Raw genomic sequence first — 22,222 nt, forward strand, 5'->3', positions numbered from 1 at the left:
GAGTTCCCCTCATCCCATCACCATATTGTCCAGTGGAAAAGCTGAACTGGAGTGTTGGTGGTGAGGGGTGGCTAAAGGGCTGCGTCATTCATGGCCAAAGATGATATGGCAAGTTTTTGGCTATTCCAGACATAGGAGCAATTCTAATTTCATCTTTCTGGAGCATAACCGAAAAGAGGAAAAGGTTCTTGGAAGTGAAACAAACATTTGCTTGGGATAGTGGGTGGTAGTTCCCCAAGCATTTCAGTTCTCCTAAATAGGATTGCCAGATAAAATACAGGGTGCCCCTATAGCTTATGCAATATTAGGGACATACTTAACACTGAAAATATTTGGTTTTCATCTGAAATTAAAATTTAACTGGGCATCCCATATTTTTATTGGCTAGATATGGCAGCTCTACTCCTAAGGGAATGGTGATTCAATCTTAGGACCCTTGCTCTTATCTCTATAAAGCATTCGTACAATGGTGGCAAAAGTTTGAGTGCATGCATGCTAAGTCATTTCAGTTGTGTCCAGCTCTGAGATCCTACGGACCTTAGCCCCAGGCTCCTCTGTCTATGGGATTCTCCAGGCAAGAACACTGGAGTGGGTTGCCATGCCCTCCTCCAGTGGATCTTCCTGACCCAGGGATCGAACCCACATCTCCTGCAGCCCCTGCATGGCAGGCAAATTCTTTATCACTAGTGCCACTAGGGAAGCCTCAACAGTAATCTACCAATGGCAATTGTTATTGAAGCCCTCAACTGAGGTAACTTCCCATTATTTCTGACTCGAGCAGCCTAATGTTAGGATTGGGGCAAATTTATGTATTTCCACAGCTTTTGAATTTGGCAGATCGTGCATTACATAACTGCTAGCGAAGGCCAGTTTCCGGCACTGAACTGACAGTGTGGTCCATACCTCTGCAGTACAACTCTCCCCAGATGCCACTAGACTGAGAAACCCCCACCTAGCCCTGGTACTATGCTCAGTTCATCCCATTCTTCGAGCAGAAGAGTCACTTACTTGTATGGGATGTGCTTGCTGCCATTGACGAGAGCCAGGATGACATTGCCCAGGGCAGACAGTGAGAGGCACAGCCCTGAGCCTCCTTCCCGATTTTTGCTAAGAGCTTTCACACAGCTGCCAAGATCGATGAGGTGCAGGCGGCTGCGGCCTCCAGACACTGCCACAGGAGAGAAGACAAAAGAAGAAAGGACTGGTTAAGTCTGGTAAACCCTCATCTGTCCTTCAGGTGGCTCCTTGGGAAATCTGAGGGGAAACAAAGAGGAAGTAAAAGGTTGAAGTTCACGACGTAGGACGAGACCCCAACCAAATCCTGCAGGGGTAACAAAGAGCACGGTCCTCTTAGATTCTGTCCATCACATACCACTGGCCTTCTGAAACCTATGGACATTCCTACTATAAATAAAGGAATAATTCCTTTTGGTTGAATTAGATGAGATTTAACAGAGAAGGTAAATTTATATTAAAAGAGAATAAGATTTGTGCCTACAGAAATTTCTGCCTTTGTGTAACAGAATTCTGAAATTGATCATATTAAAACATGAATAGCCCATAAGTGATTATCTGCTTTGGTTGAGTGTTATAGAGACCAGTGACCTAAAGCTCAGCCAGGAATCAGGTTAATAACTCAAATAATAATCAAATGGGTTTAAAACCAGTAATGATGAGAAAAAATCTTGAAAATAGCCAGAGGGGGAAAATTATGTTACAAGTAAAGGAACAATGATAAAATGATGCTTCTCAGAAATAATACAGGTGAGAAGACAATGGAGCAACATTCTTCAAGTACTGAAAACTTCCAACCTACAGTTATACACCCAATCAGAGTATCATCCTCAGATAAAAGGAAAATAAAGACTTTTTCAGACTTAAAAAAGCTGAAAGAATTCATCACAAAGGATATACACAAAAGAATGAATAGTTTTGGAAATGACAACCATGTGAATAAATTTATGTTTTTCTCTTATTTAAATCTCCTTAAAAGTTAATTGACTGCTAAAGCAAAAATAACAAAAATGTAATATGTGGGTATAACACACAAAAAATTAAAATGTTTGGCAACAATAGCACAAAGTTTAGGAGTGGAGAAATGAAAATACTGTAAGGTTCTTATTCTAGACATGAAGTGGTATAATATCACTTAAAAGTAGACTGTGATAACTTAAAGATGTATACAATAAATCCTATAGCAATCACTAAATAACAAAGATTTAGAGCTAAAAAGCCAAAAAAGAATATTAAGTGGAGTCATATAAAACGTTCAATAAGTTCAAAAGAAAGCAAATAAAATAAAAAGAACAAAGGACAGATTGGTTGAATAGAAAACATACAGAAACATAATACTTTGGGCCACAGCATATGAATTTTCCCATTAAATGAAGTAGTCTGAATATCCTTATTAAAAGTCGATATTGTTGGATTTGATAAAAAGCAAGACTCTTCTACATGCTGCCTATGGGAGGTGCACTTCAAATATAAACATACAATAGGTTGCAAATGTAAGTATGGAAAAGGCTATACCATGCAAATAGTTGCCATAAGAAAGCTGAGGCAGTTACAACAATATCAAACAAAAGAGACTTAAGACAAAAATATTCCTAGAGGAAAAGAGAGAGATTTTATAATAAGAAAGGATAAAAGTCATCAGGAGGTCAGAACAATCAAAAATTTTTATGCTTTAATAATGGAAGTTGAAACATATGAAGTAAAATCTGATAGAATTGCAATAATGAATAGAAAACTCCAGGCTTATAGCTGGAGATTTCAAATACCCCTTTCTCAATAACTGATATAACAGAAAAGTTGTATCAATAACTGATATAACAAGTAGACAGAAAACCAGTAAGGATATAGAAGATTTGAATAATTATCAATTCATTCTACCTGACATTTACAGAACATTCAACCCAACAACAGCAGAATACACTTTCTGTTGAATTGCACACAAAATATTTACCAAGATAGACCATATTCTGATACATGAAGCAAGTCTAAGTAAATTTTAAAGGCTTCACATCATTCCAACTATGCTCTGACACACTAGAGTTAAATTTGAAGTCAATCCAGAAAGACATCTGGAAAATCCCTAAATATTTTGAAACTCAACAACACAGCTCCAAATAACTTAGGGTCAAAGAAGAAACCAAAATGGAAATTAGAAAGTGTTTTTAAGTGAATGAAAATGAAAAGCAACATATCCAAATTAGGAAGACACTTCTATTGTTAGAAGGAATTTACTCCATTAAATGCCTGTATCAGAAAACAACATAGGGTCTCCAATCAGTTACCTCAGCTTCCACTTTAACAAACTAGAAAAAGATGAGCAAATTAAAGACTAACTAGCAGAAAGGAAATAATTAATATAAAATCAGAAATCAAGGAAATATAAAATTTAAAGAACAATAGAGAAAAATCAATACCATCTAAAGTGGATTCTTTAAGATCAATAAAATTCATATTTCTCTAGCATGACTGATCAGCAAAGAGCGAAGACACAAATTTCCCGTGTCAGGAACAAAAGAGGTAGTAACCTCACTACTGCTGCTAAGTCACTTCAGTGGTGTCCGACTCTGTGTGACCCCATAGACGGCAGGCCACCAGGCTCCCCCATCCCTGGGACTCTCCAGGCAAGAACACTGGAGTGGGTTTCCATTTCCTTCTCCAGTGCATGAAAGTGCAAAGTGAAAGTGAAGCCACTGAGTCGTGTCCAACTCTCAGCGACCCCGTGGACTGCAGCCTACCAGGCTCCTCCATCCATGGGATTCTCCAGGCAAGAGTACTGGAGTGGGGTGCCATTGCCTTCTCCAACCTCACTACAGTTTCTACAAATAAAAAAAGGATAATAAAGAAACATGATGCCAGGAGGTTAGCACAACTTGGAAGAATGAACACATTTCTCGATAGATACAAAGTACCAGAGCTCCCTCAAGAAGTAACAGATAATGTGACTAACCCTACATCCATTAAAGAAATAGAATCTGTAGTTAACAACCTTTCTACAGAGAGAGCAGTGTACTTAACCACCCTGGTGAATTCTACCAAACTTTAAAGGAAGAAATAATATCAATTTTACACAAATTCTTCCTGAAAATCAAATAGGGGAGTGCATGCGTGCTAAGTCACTTCAGTCGTGTCTAACACTTTGTGACCTCATGGATGCAGCCCGCCAAGCTCCTCTGTCCTTGGTTTTCTCCAGGCAAGGATACTGGAGTAGGTTATCATTTCCTCCTCCAGGGGATCTTCCTGACCCACGGACCGAACCCATGTCTCTTACACCTCCTGCATTGGCAGGAGCGTTCTCTAACACTAATGCCACCTGGGAAGCCCCAGATAGCAGAGACTACATCCCAGTTAATTCTTTGAGACCAGGATTACCCTGATAGCAAAAACAAAGCTATTCCAAGAAAAAAGTTGAAGACCAATTATCCCTCATGAACAAATAGACAAAAGTTCTAAACAAAATACTAGTGAGTCATACTAGAAAATTATAGCTAGGAACATATTAAAAGGATTTTTATACCATGAATAACTTAATTAATGACTAAATAAATGAATTAATCCAAAGAATGCAGGGCTGGTTAACAAAAAATTCATCTATCATTATAATTCACCATATTAGAAGACTAAAAAGAAAAAGATTCTCTCAGTAGATGCAGACAAAGCATTTAACAAACTCCAAAATCCATTACTGATAAAAATGGCTGGCAAAATATAAATCAAAGGTGATATTCTCAGTTTGATAAAAAGTGTCTAGGAAAAACCTGCAGATAATAGTATTCTTAATAGAAAGAGACTAAAACTTTCCAAGATCAAAAACAAGACAAGGATGTTCACCCTTTCTATTCAACATTATATGGGAGGTTCTAGCCAGAGCAACAGGCAAGAAAAAGAAATAAAATGTATCCTGATTGGAAAGAAACGAGTTAAACTGTCTTTCTTGACAGATTACATGATTATATATATAGAAAATCTAACAGACGCCACAAAAAAAAAGCCAACTAGAACTAATAATTGAGTTTAGTAAGTTGTGGAATACTAGGTTCCTGGATCGAGATAATTGTACTTCTAAACTGTAGTGCCAAACAATTGGAAATTGAAATTTAAAAATATCTTTTACAGTAACATCAAAATATTAAATACTTACAGATAAATCTGACAAAAGATACATGCACTGAAAACTACAAAACATACCTGAGAAAAATTAACAAAGACTTGAAAAAATAGAGAGACATCTGATGCAGGAGAGCAAGGAAAACACCCAGGAACCACTGTCCTGACCCCAGCCTTGTCTCTGCTCATCCCAGCTCAACTTTACATCTAGCACTAACATAAAAGGTGATGAAGGTTTACAGAAAACATAAAATTTCAATTCAGGTTCTCCAGTGACTCTGGTACACTTGTGGCCAGAGTTATATTTTGTTTATATTTGTTATATTTTGTTTATCTCCAACTATCTCCAATAAAAATCCTTAATAGGAAAGATATAATACATTACTTTTCTTTAATCCTATTTTGTATTATGCAGGATCAAGCCACTGGCAGCATGCAAGGGAAATTAGTTATTTTTAAAGCAAAATATCATCTGTTTTGCAACCTAATTATATAGACAGAAGAAGCTCAGATATTTCACGCGCTCTGCAGATTAAAGGGCAAAGACAGGGACCAATTTGGACTTTCAGACTCTAATAGTCCATTTGATGTAATGGAATAAAATTCGTAATGTACATGTAGTAAAATGGAACACAGAGAACAAAAGCATAGTTTAGACTGTGCTAAAGAATAATATTGTAAAATACCTGTAATTATACCTGCATGACTCAAAATGAGAGTCATGTTTTAAACAATATAAAATCAACTTTGCTTTATAACCACCAGAGTTTCAGTAGTCACAGAATTCTGAACTTCACACACAGTGCTGAAACCAGAATGGTACACAGTGAGTGAGCACAGGCCATCGGCTATTACCAAGAATTCCCATGGTTGGAGAGAAAGTAGTTCTAGAATCAATGAACAATAGGTGATAATTAACAGCAGGTAAGAAGCAGGTTCCTCATGGACTTTTCAAATTTTTGAGGTCAGAGCTGCAAGGTTTAGGAACATAACCCAGTCTGCCTTGAGACTGTTTATATTTGAATATGTATATTTCAAGTCTAGACTTTGACCAATTGAAATTACCCATGTGCCTTACTCTCCCACAGGAAGCAATCTACTAATTAACCCCACTCTCAAGTGATTCTTCCAACTCATGTTTATGGAGCCAGGATATGCTAAATTCTCCCTAAAACATTTAATTCCTACAATAATCCTAGAAGGCAAGAATTGACTCTGTCTTATAGATGAGGAAACTGAGGTTCACAGATGTTAAACAAATCACTCAAGATCTCATAGAAAATTAAAACTCAATCTAAGATGAAAATCCAGAGCTAACTTTTACAGTTATAGTTTACTCTTTTAACTCACTTTCCCATGACTTAGTGGCTCCCAAACTTGGCTGCACATCAGAATCACCCTGGGCTATTTACAAAATATGGACGCCTGGCTCCTACTCCCAGGCTTTCTAATTTAACCAGTCTGGAGTATGGCATGGGCATTGGGATTCACTGGAAGGCTACACAGGTGATTCTCTTGTGCAGCAAAGTTTTGGAACAATGGCCTTGCCACCTGACCAGGTTAACCCAGGCCCTCCATCAGCTGTGTCAGGCACAATGTCTGATGCCCACAGCACATTGCAGGCTTGTGATGTGTGTTGACTGTTCCTCAGCTTGTCTTTGCACTTCTGCTCCAAAAACATGAACTGTACACTTATCAACAGGTCAGCTGGGTTTCCTCCTAAACCTAACTATGCCACTTGTACTTAATATTATAAATAAAAATAATAAAATATTATGTAAATCAATAAAATACATTTATGTAAAGAGTTAATATTTCTAAAACACTGAAATCAATGCTTTGGAAAGGTGTGATTAAAATGAGTTAGTTTTTGAAAAAAGATACTGACTTTGGTATGAATGAGAAATTACAGTGTGGAAAAAATTTCAAGAATCTAGAAAAAGTCTATACCCAGTTAGCGGTACAAGTGTCTCTTAAGTCCTTGAATTATTCAGAAGAAATTGAAAGGAAAAGCCAGACTATTATTAATATTGAGTGTGGTTTATAAAAGTCAGAATCTGAAGCTGAAAACTCATCTCAAAGAGAAAACCATGGCCCTGTATCAGAAGAGCAATGAATAAACACACAATTGTATGTTTTAAGTTGAAAATGTTTATGACTTGAATGTATCCTTTAATATGATTTTTCCTTTTTAACTTAACTTTCTCAGTTAACTGATCAGTTCCTTCTGACTGTGTTGCATGAGACGGCTTCTCTGAACTCACACCACCTGCGTCCACGAAGGGTAAGAGGGTGGCCTTTCTGAGAATTTCCCTGGTGGCTCAGTGGGTAAAGAATCTGTCTGCAACGCAGGAGACTGCCTGCAATGCAGGAGACCCGAATTCAGTCCCTAGGTTGGGAAGATTCCCTGGAGGAGGGCATGGCAACCCAATCCAATATTCTTGCCTGGAGAATCCCATGGACAGAGGAGCCTGGGGGGCTGCAGTCCAAGGGATCACAGTCAGACACAACTCAACAACTAAACCACCGCTACCATCACCTCTTTGTGAATCAGCTGAATGAGGTAAGGAAGAAATTCACTCACTGTTTAATACGTAGCACACATGCCGTTTGGTGTGCCACGTAAGAACTGATGTGCAGGCACCTCACTGGGCTGCGCAGGACACTGTGCCAGGTGACAGGAGGCTCTGTCCCCAGGGAGCCTGTAGTCTGTCGAGAGGGCTGAGACAAGCCCAGAATGACTGAGACATAAGGCAGTGGCTTAACATCCCCTGAAATGCTATGGGACTTAGAGGAGAAAGATATTCCAGAGGGGAGAATCTGAAAGGCTTACGGGGAGGCAGCTCAAAGGAGAAGTGGGGTTCAGACACGGCTTTTATAAAACATTTATTTATTTGGCTACATTGGGTCTTAGGTGAGGCACATGGATCTTCACTGGGCCATGCGAGATCTTTTGTTGTAGTTTATGGACTCTCTAGGTGTGGCACACAGACTCAGCAGTTGAGGCTCATGGGCTTAGTTGCTGCGTTCTTAACCCTGGAATCTTAGTTCTCCAACCAGAGTTTGAACCCGAGTTCCCTGAATTGCAAGGCAGATTGCCACTGGACCACGAAGGAAGTCCCCAGACAAGGTTTTTTTTTTTTTTTAATCGATGTTATTGTTCCTCCCCTTCCTTTCCTTCCAAGAGGAGGCAGCCTTGACTCTAGTGGTAGAAGAGATTGAAAATAAAAGCACAAAAAGATGATTGATGGGGGTCCCAGTTGGTGAGGTCCCAGAAGAGGCAGAAGGGGGCAGGATGAAGAACAAAGAGAGGGGAGGGAGCAGATCTATGGGAAAGGAGTGGGGGAAAGTGAGGCACACAGACAAGGAGGTTTGGATGCTAAGAGGACAGAAGCTGAGGCCATAGCCAGACTGACTTGTTCTTCTCCTTAAACAGGAGGCTGGTTATCCACTGAAAGAGAGAGCAGGGGCCTCAGGCTCCAAAAGAAGATTGGAAACAGCTGCCCTGGTGGAGGTGGTGGGAGGCCAAGAGGCATCACTGTAGGAATCCCAGACTGCAGAGTCTGGAAAATTGTCTCCTGGCCCAAGATTTTAAAAATCATATTATAAAAATCTCAAACCATGGAACTGTCATTTCCCTGTTGACCAAGGAGACCGTGAGAGCCTGCAGTGGCCCTCATGTGCGACCATCTTTGCTCCACAGGGCTTTGCAGTGATGGACAGCAGAGGCCCAGGTCTGCCTCTTTTAAAAGCAACATTTCCCAGATCCCTTTTTCCCACACTCGCCACCCAAATAACAGATCTCTAGAGTCCTATGGACCGCATAGCCCTGGATAGAACATCAGCTGATTCAAGCCATTCCAAGACGCACAGGAAAGAGTGGCTGGTGGTCAAAAGGGAACCAAGATTAAGGGAATAGTCTGATAAGACTTGTAAGCAGATGAGTGCAGGCAGAGAGTGTCCGTGTCCTCGCCCACTGGTTCATGCGCGCGCACACACACACAGATGGAGGCCTGTGTGCTGTATACAATTGCACACACAGCCAGCCCAGCCTCCACTCAGCCTCCACACTTCTTCCCCTGGAGGTGATAAAGTGAATGAACAAATCAGAGACCTAGTGTCATTCTTAACCCTGGGTAGTAGTTGCTTGCAAACTGAGATTACTCATCAAGATGGTGCTTTTAAAGACCTTCTTAATCAACAGTACTTGTAAAAATCTATATGGTGAACTTATTCCACTGAAGTATCACTAGTACCATTTGGCTTTGAACTTCTAATTCACTCATCTTTATGGGGAGCAACTCCTAACTGTTACAGTTTTAGGGTCTCTTCCTCAATAGTGCAGTTTCCAAGGGGAATCTCAAGCCTTTACAGAGGTAGCTTAGCAAAGCGGGGGAAGGCTCTGTGGTGGGTGAAGAATCATCCTCACTAATTCGCCAACAATGTTTAAACCAGGAAACATTTTAAGCTTAACCTAGTGCTATCTGCAAAGCAGTGATATATCAACACAGAATTTTCCTTCTTATCTTGATTGGACATGTTGAAAACATTTTCGTCTGTCCACTCATGCGCATATGTGTATGTATGTGTGTGTTTATAAAATGCATATATGTGTATAAGATCCAGGTGCCTATGCACACATGGTGTGTTTAGTTCTTACAGCAGACAACTAATTTGAACTCTTCGGATCCATCATCTTCACTTCTAATGGCCAGTTACCAGCAGTTTGCTCTGCTCTGCTTCCCTGCAGGGTGACTAATTAATAAACTTTTCCTTAATTGAGTTCTGGCTCCCAGGTCCAAGGGGATTATTACTTATATATAAGTAAACAAAATTTCCATTTTAAACAACACTCCAAATCTCCTCATTATATTTTAAACAGATATAAATTCACTGAGGTCAAGCAAGCCGCAGGCTAGGAGGCTGTGTGCATTCTGGCCTAAATTGTCTTCCTCACAGGAAGCTAGGTGCTGCGGCAGGCAGGTGATGCCCCCAGATCCTTCAGGGCTTACCCCATCATCAGCCTCGATGCCTGCACTTTCTTTGTTCTCATCTACAGCCATGTTAGAAAGTAACTATCGAGATTCTGGAAGCCATTAATGGTATCTGCCTTTTCTTTAAACCTGAATTTATTATTTAAAAGCCATTCACTTCCACAATTTATAAATAGGAAGAAAATGAATTTGATGTTAAATATTTAATAAGTGCCCAGGATTGGTTAAGGGCTGACTTGGGTGGATGGTTGGGTTTAAGGAGTGTCCTGCTGTTGCTGCTGCTAAGTCGCTTTAGTCATGTCCGACTGTGTGTGACCCCATAGACAGCAGCCCACCAGGCTCCTCTGTCCCTGGGATTCTTCAGGCAAGAATACAGGAGTGGGTTGCCATTTCCTTCTCCTGCTGCTGCTAAGTCACTTCGGTCATGTCCCACTCTTAGCGACCCCATGGACTGCAGCCTACCAGGCTCCTCCATCCATGGGATTTTCCAGGCAAGAGTACTGGAGTGGGTTGCAATTGCCTTCTCCGTTCCTTCTCCTAGCCTACACTTTTTGGAAGTTGAATGCTAAGTTCTTAGAGTTGAAATAATTTAATCAACTATTTGTTTGTTTTCAAGATTCCTCCCTACTTTCAGATTCCAGATTGAGAGCAGACCCATGAAAGGAAGTGAAAAACTGACAACAAAGTTGCTTTAACTTGGTTTGAAACCTAGAAGGAGGAGATTATCCTTCCTCCAGAGCGTTTCGGCTCAGAAACATGTGGAAGCTATTTGGCTCCAGATTCAGATCTTCAGTAAGTCACCCTTTGCTGACAGTACAAGAATCCACTGTAAGCTTTGATTACGATGATTACTGGCTGCTTAAAAGAATAAAATAAATATTTTTTTTCAGACTCCCCACATTCATGCTGCTAAGATAGAACCCAGAAAAATCAGTGAGGTCAGGATCTAAAGCCAGCTCCCAGACTGTCAGGAGAACTGTGGATAAAGCTCTGTTAGAGAATTTAAAGGTCTGGATCATTTCATCCCTATCCTAATTCCTTGTCTCCTTCTCTTCTAGCAAGTTATTCTAAATGGAAATGCTATACATAATGTGAGCCCTCCACTGAAAATCAATCTCCCCTGAAAGGCTCGCATTTGAAAGATTTTGCTCATCCCCAGCCAGACCTGTATCACCATCACTGGTTGTCAAAAGTGATCTGATCAGCTGACAGACAACATATCTCCTCGGGTGCAAGTGAGGGCCAGTACTGGATTCCTGGGCAGCAGCCAGTGTAAGTAGCCAAGGCTGTGGGTCCAAGCCTGGGTTAGTGGAATTCTGGCCCCAGCAATGATATCTAGCAAGATTTTAGTCCTGGGACTACACAATCCCATAACAGGGGAGAAGGGCAGGGCACATCTCTGTAAGAAAAGTGAATGACTGATCCATGCGGCTACAAGGATGCATCTCAAATGCACTGCAGCATGCTCAGTCACTCAGTCTTTTCCGACTCTTTTGCAGCCCCATGGGCTGTGGCCCGCCAGGCTCCTCTGTCCATGAAATTCTCCAGGCACGAATACTGGAGTGGGTTGCCATTTCCTTCTCCAGGGGATCTTCCAAACCCAGGGATCGACCCCCATCTCTTGCGTCTCCTGCATTAGCAGGTGGATTCCTTACTGCTGAGCTATCTGGTAAGCCCCTCCAATGCATTATATTAAATAAAAGAAGCCAGACACAAAAGGGCCACACGTGGACCACATGGTTCCATTTAGGTGATATTCTGGATGAAGGCAAGACTATAAGGACAAGAATCTGATCAGTGGTTGTCATGGGCTGGAGAGGGGCCTGACGGCTAGGGCTAGAGGGACTTTTCTGTACCTGTGGCATCGTTCTCTATCTTGATAATGGTGGAGGTGGCTACACAACTGAATAGATTTGCCAACATTTACTTAACAATATAGAAAGTGGGTAATTTTTACTGAATTTAAATTATATCTCATTAACCTGAACTAAACAACAATTAAGGAATAGGAACAATAACGGAAGACTGGACCAACAAAGGCATTGAGATGGGGGGAGGAGGGAGCTTCCACTTCCCTTAAGCAGAAAGGGGGAATGGAAGCCCCCCACAGCTGCCTCCAGGAGAACCAGTTTCCAACTCTTTGGGCAACCAGGAGCCCAAACGGGGGGGGGGGGCCCATCCGCAGGTCGAGGCTGCGTGTCTTAATTCCAGGTTCTATGGAATTTGGTTGGTTGGTTGCCTCCCATTATAGTCAATTAGCTCCACCACTTCTAGACACCAGGCTAGACACCTAACTCAGGGCTTCTGTCTGTCTTTCTGGCATCCAGTTGGAGAGTGCTGGGGGCCAACTGCCTGGGTTTTGAAAAGCCGTGTAGAAGGGGACAGAGAGCTGCTGCTACTTGGCCAGCCAAGTGTTGGGGGCCACACTTGCCTTAGAAAAGCCCAGTGAGGTCAATGGACTACTTTGCCCACAGCGCAGGGTCCCACCTGAGACACTCAACTGAATGCTGGCACTCAACTTCTGAGCATGGAGTATATACTACTCGGCAGACAAAGACTGGAGTGATGCAGTGCTGGTTTTGAAAACAGCCAAGAGTGGACCCTCTAAGTACTGAGTTGGGTTCCTGGCAGGGCAGCTTGCTCACAGAGCACATCCCAGGCATAGGTGTTTACAGAGAAATGTCACTGCTGGGCATTACCTGAGGGAGGGAGGCAGCCAGGATCTGGTTAGCTATTCAAAAGTCTGATTCACAGTCTATTTTAAAAACATGATTTTGTTTCTTCTGGGTTCATAGAGTGGATTCAAACTAATGATTAGTAACATGGCCAGGGTGCTTTGGTAGACACATTGGTCTTTCATGATGAGCACTTTTATGGTTTATGAACAAAAATGTACTATGAAGCGGTTGTTTTTCTTTACGAAAGTTTGTTTTCTTACGTTCCCATAGCAATCACACGTGTAAATTATCTTTACCAAGGGAGCCCTTTTCTCTTGGATGTTCGAAAGCAAAGGTCAGCCCAGACTGGTGAGATTGTCCTACATTTCTTTTTAAAAATTCATTTACTAGATACCTTCTTTTTGGCCGAGCCCCAAGGCATGTGAGATCTTGGTTCTCCCACCAGGGATCAAACCCCATGCTCCCTGCACTGGAAGTGCAGAGTCTTAACCACTGGACCACCAGGGAAGGGCTTAGCTCGTGTTGTGCTTTAAGAGGTCCTGGGCTGCCCTGGAGGAGAGCCTTCTCCCCAGGGAGGGCAAGGAGGAGCGGGGGTCGAGGCGCACTTACTTCCCCCCTTGCCGCTCTTCTCCATGCGGTACTGGTAGATATGCAGCGTGAAGAGCATGTGCGAGTTGCGGAGGTCATCCTCGTCGCAGTCTTGCTGGTTGCCCCGGCGGGAGGCGATGGCCGCATCCAGGAAGAAGGCAGCCTTCTCCGCCGTGGGTGCCCGCAGCTCACTCTGGTTCTGCAGCTGCAAGACACAAGGGAAGGGCTGATGCTGCGGGCGAGAGGGCTCACCTGCCACTCAGGCTGGCTGTCCCCGACTCTCCAAGGCTGATGTCCTTCTGGAACCAGGGACCATGCCCATGTGCAATTCTCAGCTTAATATATTCATATCTGAAAATTAACCCTAAGCATGCTTATTGGAGAAGAATATTTTTACCCATTTTACAATGGAAGTAGCATCTGTAAGCTGCTCTTGTTGTTTGGTTGCTAAGTCGTGTCTGCCCTTTTGTGACCCCATGGACTGCAGCCCACCAGGCTCTTCTGTCCGTGGGGTTTTCCAGGCAAGAATACTGGAGTGGGTTGCCATTTCCTCCTCCAGGGGATCTTCCTGACCCAAGGATTGAACCTGAATCTCCTGTATTGGCAGTGGATTCTTTACTGCTGAGCCACCAGGGAAGCCCAGAATCTCTAAGTAGCAGGCGTGAAAAGCAAATGGTTTTATCTCAGTGTTCAGTGGGAGCAGGTGTCCCGCCCTGACCTCTGCAGAGCCCAGAAAACCCAACATCCTGGGCAATCCATGTACCTAAGGGAACATGTGGGATGTGACTGCATCTTGAGTTCAAAGATTAGACTGTACAGAAGCAGGTAATCCAGGGTACTGTATCTCAAAGAAGTGAGAAACCTTACTTGGCTTTAACTCAACTCTTAATTTTTCCAGCTATTTAATTAAAGTCAATTTTAGGCCACATTTACTAGAATAGTTCTAAAGAAGTAAATGTAAAAGACATGAAAAAAAAACCAACCCCAAGCTACTTGAATGTCTCATCTATATCATTTGTCTCATCTAAAGGGATATCTACTTTATCTTTAATTTCTAAATTATGTTCAAAGCATACTCATTAATTGATTAAAGAAGCATCAGGGGGAATGTATCTAAATCCTATGAGATGCCTTGGCAATTATTTTGACAGTAAATCTGACTCAGAGCAATACTATCAGCATTTGACCTGCATTTCTTTATCAAGGGAGGGGAAGAAAAGGAAATGAATATTTCTGATTTGTTCAAAGAAATGATTTGTAGTACGAGCCTTAGGGTCAGTAGACATTTTGACAGTTTTGCTGACAAAGGTCCATAGAGTCAAAGCTATGTTTTTTCCAGTAGTCATGTATGGTTGTGAGAGTTGGACCACAAAGAAAGCTGAATGTTGAAGAATTGATGCTTTTCAACTGTGGTGTTGGAGAAGACTCTTGAGAGTCCCTTGGACTGCAAGGAGATCAAACCAGTCAATCCTAAAGAAATCAGTCCTGAATATTCATTGGAAGGACTGATGCTAAAGCTGAAACCCAATACTTTGGCCAACTGATGTGAAGAACTGACTCATTAGAAAAGTCCTTGATGCTGGGAAAGATTGAAGGCAGGAGGAGAAGGGGACAACAGAGGATGAGACAGCTGGATAGCATCACTGACTCAATGGAATGAGTTGGAGCAAGCTCCAGGAGATAGTGAAGAACAGGGAAGCCTGGCATGCTATAGTTCATGGGGTCAAAAAGAGTCGGACACGACTGAGCGACTGAACTGAATTGAACTGATTCTGACTCTAACTGCACCCATAATTCTGAACTGGGAGAGTTGATGTTTAGAACCTGAGGCCACCAAAATCCTCAGACTTCAAAGACAGGTTCTCTTGTGCTCATTGTTTTATACTTACTATGGCAGAAAAATAACTCAAAGAATGTTTAATATTCTTCAGCAAGAAGGTAAAGAGGACGTGGGTCTTGTCCTCTTCTTCTTCAGTTCAGGTCAGTTCAGTCACTCAGTCGTGTCCGACTCTTTGCAACCCCATGAATCATAGCATGCCAGGCCTCCCTGTCCATCACCAACTCCCGGAGTTCACTCAGACTCACGTCCATCGAGTCAGTGATGCCATCCAGCCAGCTCATCCTCTGTCGTCCCCTTCTTCTCCTGCCCCCAATCCCTCCCAGCTTCATTTAATCAGAGCTTTCACCTCTGTGGAACTCCATTATTGATGTTATAAAAGTGAATGGAGGTTATAGCATAGTTGAATGTCTAGGTGATGCTTAGAGTGGGAACAGTGGGTAGGGTCACACCAACTCTGTCACAGGTGCTGTGTAGATGAGGTCTGAGCACGTCTTATGCTTCCAACTGGTAGTTCTCAAAGTGTAGTCCCCAGACCAGCAATATCAGTATAACATAGAAACTTGTTACAAATGCATATTTCAGGGCTCTATCCCAGGCCTACTGAATCAGAAATTCTAGAGGTGGAGCCCAGCAGTCTGTGTTTTAACAAGTCTTCCAGGCAACGCTGATGAAGACTGAAGTTTGAGAACCACTGCATTAAGGTCTGTATGACCACTTAGCTTGCATTCTATTTAGGTTTCATATCCAAATAATATCTGGTGCATCATTAAAACTATGAAGAGCCAATTTTAGTCAGACATGGTACAGACCTTTGGGCATTGCTGAGAACTAACCAGGCAATCACAAGTGACAGTCAGCAGAAACATCCAAGAGGGCTTCCTGGAAGGAGTGACATCTAGCTAATACACCCAAATAAGGAGTTAGCCAGATGAAGAGCAAGAGGAGAGGAGCAGGCACTGTTCCATGCACAGGGAATAGAATTTGCAAAGGCCCAGGGTAAGAGGGAGGATGGTGGATGCCTTAGAGTCTTGCTCCTGAGAGTGCGGTCAGTCACTGGGAAGCTTGTTAGAAATGCATGATCAGGGGCCCAATCCCAGGCCTTCAGAACCAGAATCTGCATTTTAACAAGATCCTCAGGGATTCTTATGCACATTAAAGTTTGAGAGTCACTGCTTTCTGAGGTGATCTAAATGTAATTTAAGATGAGTGGCAAGGAGGGAAGTGGGAATAGGTGATCCTGGAAGGTCACATAAGGCTGCGTGAATCACGAGGATGCATAATGGAAGTAGGAGGATCTGAGACGCTGTAAGCAGGGCAAGAACATGGACAGGTATGAGTAGATGGGGGTACTAGAGGGTACCTTCACCTGAGAAAATAATCCCACTTGAGAGGAGACAGGTATTATACTTATCAAAATGAACACATCTAAAATGCAGGCATCTGATAAAACTAGAAACTAAAGCCTACTGTTAGAGACTGAAAGAAGTGATTCTTCTGGGTGTGAACCAGAGGCCTCCCAGGTCATTCCTGCATCTCTCATCAAACAGCGAGGTAGAAACACTTTCAACAGGCAAGATATCCTGAAGAGGCCAACTGGAACTTCTCTTGGCTTAGCAATTATATCATGGTTCTAATTAGAAAGTGGTTATTAGTTTTTCCTACAGCACCACTAATCCGGCTGTAAACCAGTGCCAGAAACACAGTTTATAGAGCCATAAACAGTCCCAGTAATGGCTGGAGCTATTTGTGCAAAGCAGTAAATATTTCGGCTTGTTGTTAAACAAAAGAAAGATTGTACTTTTTTTTTTTTTTTTTTTGGGAAAGGGGCGTAAAGAAAAGTGAATTCAATTTCCCCCGATTGCTACAACAATTGTGGTTCCTGCTCATTGTCAATTAGATTCAAGGTACAAATATTTAGGTTGGGCAAGCAGCTGGTCCTGCAGCTGCAGGCCATAAAGTTCCAGTCCACTTTAAAGTAAACACTTGCAAGCCTTCCCAGTTTACATGTTGAGTGAGTCACGAGGTGAAGTGCCCCAGCCGCTGAGGTAGGGATGAGCCACCCCGAGCCGACCAAGCCCCTGGAAGCAATCACCTGCGTGCCACAGATGGGGTCCTCGCACAGGTACACGCCTGGCGACTGGCCGTCCTGCAGGCTGCCCGTGGCCACCTCCGACAGCAGGTCCCGAAGGTTCTCTTCTTTACCCCACACCTCCACGGCTGAGATCCGCACCGAGAAACGTGCTCCTGTCTTTTCTTTCCGTTCGTTGATCAGCTTGAAGAGCCAAGAGATGGCACAGGGGATGATGCCCAGATTTTGCATGGAGTCGTCTTTGCCAATCATGGTGTAGGACTTTCCTGGGAGGGCAAGGGAAGAAAGAACAGCAGCTTGAGTGTCTGGACATCATTCTGCAGTCTCAGGAATAGATGCAAGGATGCAGGAGAAAGGCCTGGGGAGTGGGGAATGGGAAGAAAGGAAATGAAAAGGTGAAAAGTATTCAACAACAACAACAACAAAAATGTGACAGCAACAACAAAGAAGACATTTCCAAGTACTATTGATGGAAGGGCTATAATAAAGAATGTGAGAACCCAGACTGATGTCAAGGTTAAATCACAACTGACCTCGAGGAAGATCCCACAACATTACAGGCTGTCCGGTTTCCGCACTGTTTTCCTCATGGTGCAAAGGCTAGAGGTGTTTCATCACTGTTATAGGTCTTTTTATCACACCCCACAGATTCACTCCACATGCTTACACTTTGTATCCTTTCTCAAGTTAAATGCTGGGTATACTTTTATAGCATGAGCAAATTCCCTTTAAAATCTGGACCACTGCTTTGATCAGAGATCAAGAAGTGGTAGTGAGATGAAATGGGCTTTCCATCCTGGCCTAGAACTGGCTCCATTATAGCAAAGTTGCTGCTGGGAGCTCTGCCCAGGGCCATGTTTTGGAATGCCCCAAATTACTAACTTATCAAGCACGCCAGGTAAAACCTGGTGAGCAGAGGGCCATAGGTCAGGATTAAGAAGGCACTTCAGGAGGATTCAGTCATTAGGCCCTCACAGAGCTGTGGGGAGGCCTCCTTTCCCAGGTGCTTCAGCACAGGTGGGTTCTCGACCGCTGGGTGGTGGGAAGTACGGGTGCTTCCAGACTGGTCCCCCCAGATAGGGTCTAATGGGGTCTAGGCTTTGCTTGGTGGCTGCTCCTCTGGCTTTATGTAGAATCCAAGAGGAAAGGGGGACCCTCTCTGCTCCCCAACAACCCCTGCTCAGGAAATGTAATTTTCCTGCTGGCTTTCTGGGCATGACCCTGACCCAGACCAACTGGGAACAACCCCATTACTCTTTGTTCATCTTCCGGACTTTAAGGCTTTACTAGATGACTGGGAATCCACTTAGGATAAACATCTACATTTCAGAAGCAGAAACAGTTATTCATGATTATTCAGTTCAGCACTGCAGGAAAACACCTTCCCCTTCATCTAAGGACAATACAGAAAAAAGGATGAAGTAATAGGGAATCCAGCAAGCAGCATGAAGATGCGAAGTTCTCACTGACCCAGCTTGGCGTGGCCGAAACAGAACACACAGCCATCTGCCCCGTTGACCACAGACTGGATCACTTCTGCCACGGTTCCAGCACACACTTCCGCCTGGCAGACACAAGAGGAGACACAAGCTGTGAGTGGACCATTAACAATGGAAACTTGTGCCTGCTTTCCTCGGGCTCAGGGTCACAAAGCCTTGGCATTTTCAGATGGGTCAGCTCTAATGGAGTTCTGGAGGTTCTCAGAACCCTTCATACTTCCCAGTCCCTTGCAAGTCTGAAAGTTACACTCATTACATGCAAACCACCCTTCTGCTAATCGTACATTTCAGTTGCTGTCTCTGCAGACGAGGCAGGAACAGGCTGGAATGGGAATCCAGGGTGCCTTCACGGACCTTACACCCTTCTCTGATTTGCCATTCTGGCATCCTTGAACAAATATTTAAATTTTCCATTAACCCTCTGCTAACTAGATCCTTCCTTCCTTTCACACACACATGTGCGCATGTGTTTATGAAATAGATTAGGCTTTATTAGAGAGTAAAAGGTGATGTGCCATTTCAGGAAAAAGTGACCTTGAGATACATTATAGTTCTAATACAAGCAGGAGGTTAATGATGGATGTCTGCTTTGTCTTCCTAACTCCCTCCTCTTTCTCCATCTCCATCCTTCCCTTTTCAAAACCAGGTTTTCTTTCTTTCTCTATAGATACACTCAACATATACACTATTAATCACCATCGGTCAGTATATTACAGTGGGTTTTCTTCAGCCTATTATATGTCTCATCTCCAATGTGACTATTAAATCTTTAGACAGAGGCCAGGCTCTTGGTGACATTTGGTATTTCCCCATTAACACCCAATAATACAGCGCTCTGCAAATGATAAGAAAGTACGTTTTATGAACTGATTTGGGGATCTGGGAAATCCCTCTGGTTAGCATCCAAGGCTTCCACAGCAGCGAGAGGGCCAATCAATCGCCATGTGCTGCATCTCCTTTTCTGCCTCAGTATCGTGGCGGATCTGGAAGCAGTCGGAGGACGTGCAAACTGATAGCTCCACGGGCATCAGAGCAATGTGCCTCCTAGTGGGAATCTGAGAACTGCAGTCTCGGCAATGAATGCAGTTATTCAACTCCAGGTTGCAGCAACACAATGAACCTAAGTGTTCAAAAATCAATTTTCTCCCCTGAACTGAAACGGAAAAACCACACTCCCAACAGTTGTCAACTGTTCTGGTGGTCACCTCGGCAGCTCTGCTGGGGGCTCCCACTCAACGAAGGCGGTAGCTGGACAAGGCTGCGGTGGGGACCACAGGCTCTGTCTCACCCCCAGAGCCTAAGCAATGAGAGCCCAGTGCCAAACCCTGAGATGGAGGCAGTGGAAACTTGATGGAATTTGCTAACGTGCCTCTGCAGGACTGGGAGAAGTTATCAACAAATGAATCTTGCCTTCCTTGGATATGAAGTGAGATGGGATCTAGGAGGTTGAGAGCCCATCTAGAGCCATACATAAAATAAACCATATTAGGTTCAAGGTCAGCAAAGAGAAAGATGCTTGAATGTGAGCCAAATCCACACACATCCCTGACTCCCCTGTCCAAAGGCCCGAGGTCAGAGAGATACAGGAGCGGCCTCACAGGGCACAGGGTGGGCGGGCAGGTGTCCCCATGCAGAATTCCTGCCCAGTGTTCACTGAGAAGAGAATGCTCAGCAACATGTCCATCTGGTGTTTGTTAGGAGCTGACCGTGGTCCCTGGAGGCCACGGTCAGCTGTCTTTCCCCTTGAACCAAGAGAGGCAGGAGCCTTCCCGAGCAGACTCTGTGGGCAGGGCTGGGCTCCCCACAGGCAGGACTCAGTTCTCCCACCCACCCTTCCTGGTGATGACAGAATGTTTGCGTTCCCCTTCCTCCATCCAAGTTCATATGCTGAATGTTCAGTGTGATGGTATTTGAAAGTGGAGCCTTTGGGAGGTGATAAGTCATGAGGGTGGAACCCTTGTGGATGGGATTAGCACTCTTACAAAAGAGGCCCCAGAGAACTCTCCTGCTCATCCCACAATGTAAGGATGTATGGAGAAGACAGCTGTCTATGAATCAAGAAGCACCCCTCACCACACACTGAAACTGCCAGCTCCTTGATCGTGGACTTCCAACCTTCAGAACTGTAAGAAATAAATTTCTGTTGCCTATAAGAAACCCAGTTTGTGCTGTTTCATTAAGAGGGTGCAAATGGACTAAGACACCTCCCAAAAGCTGGACCCAGCAGAGCTCTGCCCCAGCAATGGGCAGCTGATGACTGCCAAGCCCACTTGAGGGTACTGAGGGTAGCTTATAAGGAGGAGCAAGGGCTGCTCTAAGCACTGCTGAGCTTCAGGAATCTGATGTCCTTAGAGACCCAGTGAAAGCAAAGCTTATGACTGCTTTGGGCCACTGTGGTGGCTGCTGCTTCCCAGGACAACCACAAGGGCCTGAGGGCAGAGGCCCCTTTGGCACACTTTCCTGCTTCCCCGTTTGAGAGGCTCAAAGGGTGTTCCCTCCAAGGGGCCGAGGCTGGCCATGCCAGCAGCCTGATAGCACTGCTAACAAGGACAACAGAATAGTAGAAATAGCATTGATTGGACACTCACTACGTCCAGGCTCTGCTCTAAGCACCTCATGTGTATCCACGCAGTGAATCACAGCAACCGCATGAGGCATATTTTGATCTTGTTTTCATTTTACAGTTGAGCACACCGAGGCCCAGAGAGGTGAAGTGACTTGCCCAAGGACACACTGCTAGTAAACAGTGGATAAACTGGCGAGAGGACAAAGATACAACACCATACTGAGCAGGACACAGATTGTTTCCTAGGAAGAATCCAGGATGGATGTCCACCCAGGAAAGGGTTTATGAAGGAGAGACTGAGTTTTTGAGTCTCAGTTTCCTTATCTGTAATGTGAAAACAGCAATAACTCCCTTTCCAATACCACTGGATTCCAAGAAGAGTCCAAGTGGGTTAATGTACACGAAACTTCTCGAAAACTGCAAATTTATTAATTTATAGAACTGTCATTGACTATATTAGAACCGTAGCAAAATCAAAGCATTCTGAAGTGAGTGCAACTGTCAGAGTGAGCACACGGGCCCTGGAACCAAGTACCAAATGTAAGCAAAGACTAGCAATAAAGATGGCTCCCTTTTCCGGAATAAATCTAAAACTCATTAATAGGCCACACTTAATTTAGGGTTTGCTTTGGAATTCTTATGACTTAGGGAGATTTGCTTTTGAAAAGTTTTAGCTTAATTAAATTATTTGTGGGTCATTTATTAGACCCAATGTCAGGTTTAGATTAGTGAGCCCATTGGGTGGTAGAATATACACAAAAAATGTAACGAAGAGAGAAACTATAGAACTTATTCATAAAGTACTTCATCTTTTCATAGTAAAACTCTTTGGGGAAACCACATGCTCGGC

At 43.5% G+C, this 22,222-nt stretch overlaps 1 protein-coding gene across 1 annotated transcript in view; it reads right to left on the reverse strand.

Annotated features, from left to right (window-relative positions):
• The window catches only part of KIF26B (kinesin family member 26B), a 508,474-nt gene that overhangs the window by 68,523 nt on the left and 417,729 nt on the right, over window positions 1–22,222 (reverse strand). Inside the window, exons 7-10 of the mRNA XM_069545500.1 lie at window positions 18,778–18,871; window positions 17,311–17,573; window positions 13,400–13,583; window positions 1,009–1,168 (exon numbers count right to left, since the gene is read on the reverse strand). Of these exons, the coding sequence (XP_069401601.1) occupies window positions 1,009–1,168; window positions 13,400–13,583; window positions 17,311–17,573; window positions 18,778–18,871 (701 nt within the window). The remainder of the gene's footprint in view (window positions 1–1,008; window positions 1,169–13,399; window positions 13,584–17,310; window positions 17,574–18,777; window positions 18,872–22,222) is intronic.

The sequence above is a fragment of the Ovis canadensis genome, chromosome 12, assembly GCF_042477335.2.
Source record: "Ovis canadensis isolate MfBH-ARS-UI-01 breed Bighorn chromosome 12, ARS-UI_OviCan_v2, whole genome shotgun sequence".
NCBI classification, from domain to species: domain Eukaryota; kingdom Metazoa; phylum Chordata; class Mammalia; order Artiodactyla; family Bovidae; genus Ovis; species Ovis canadensis.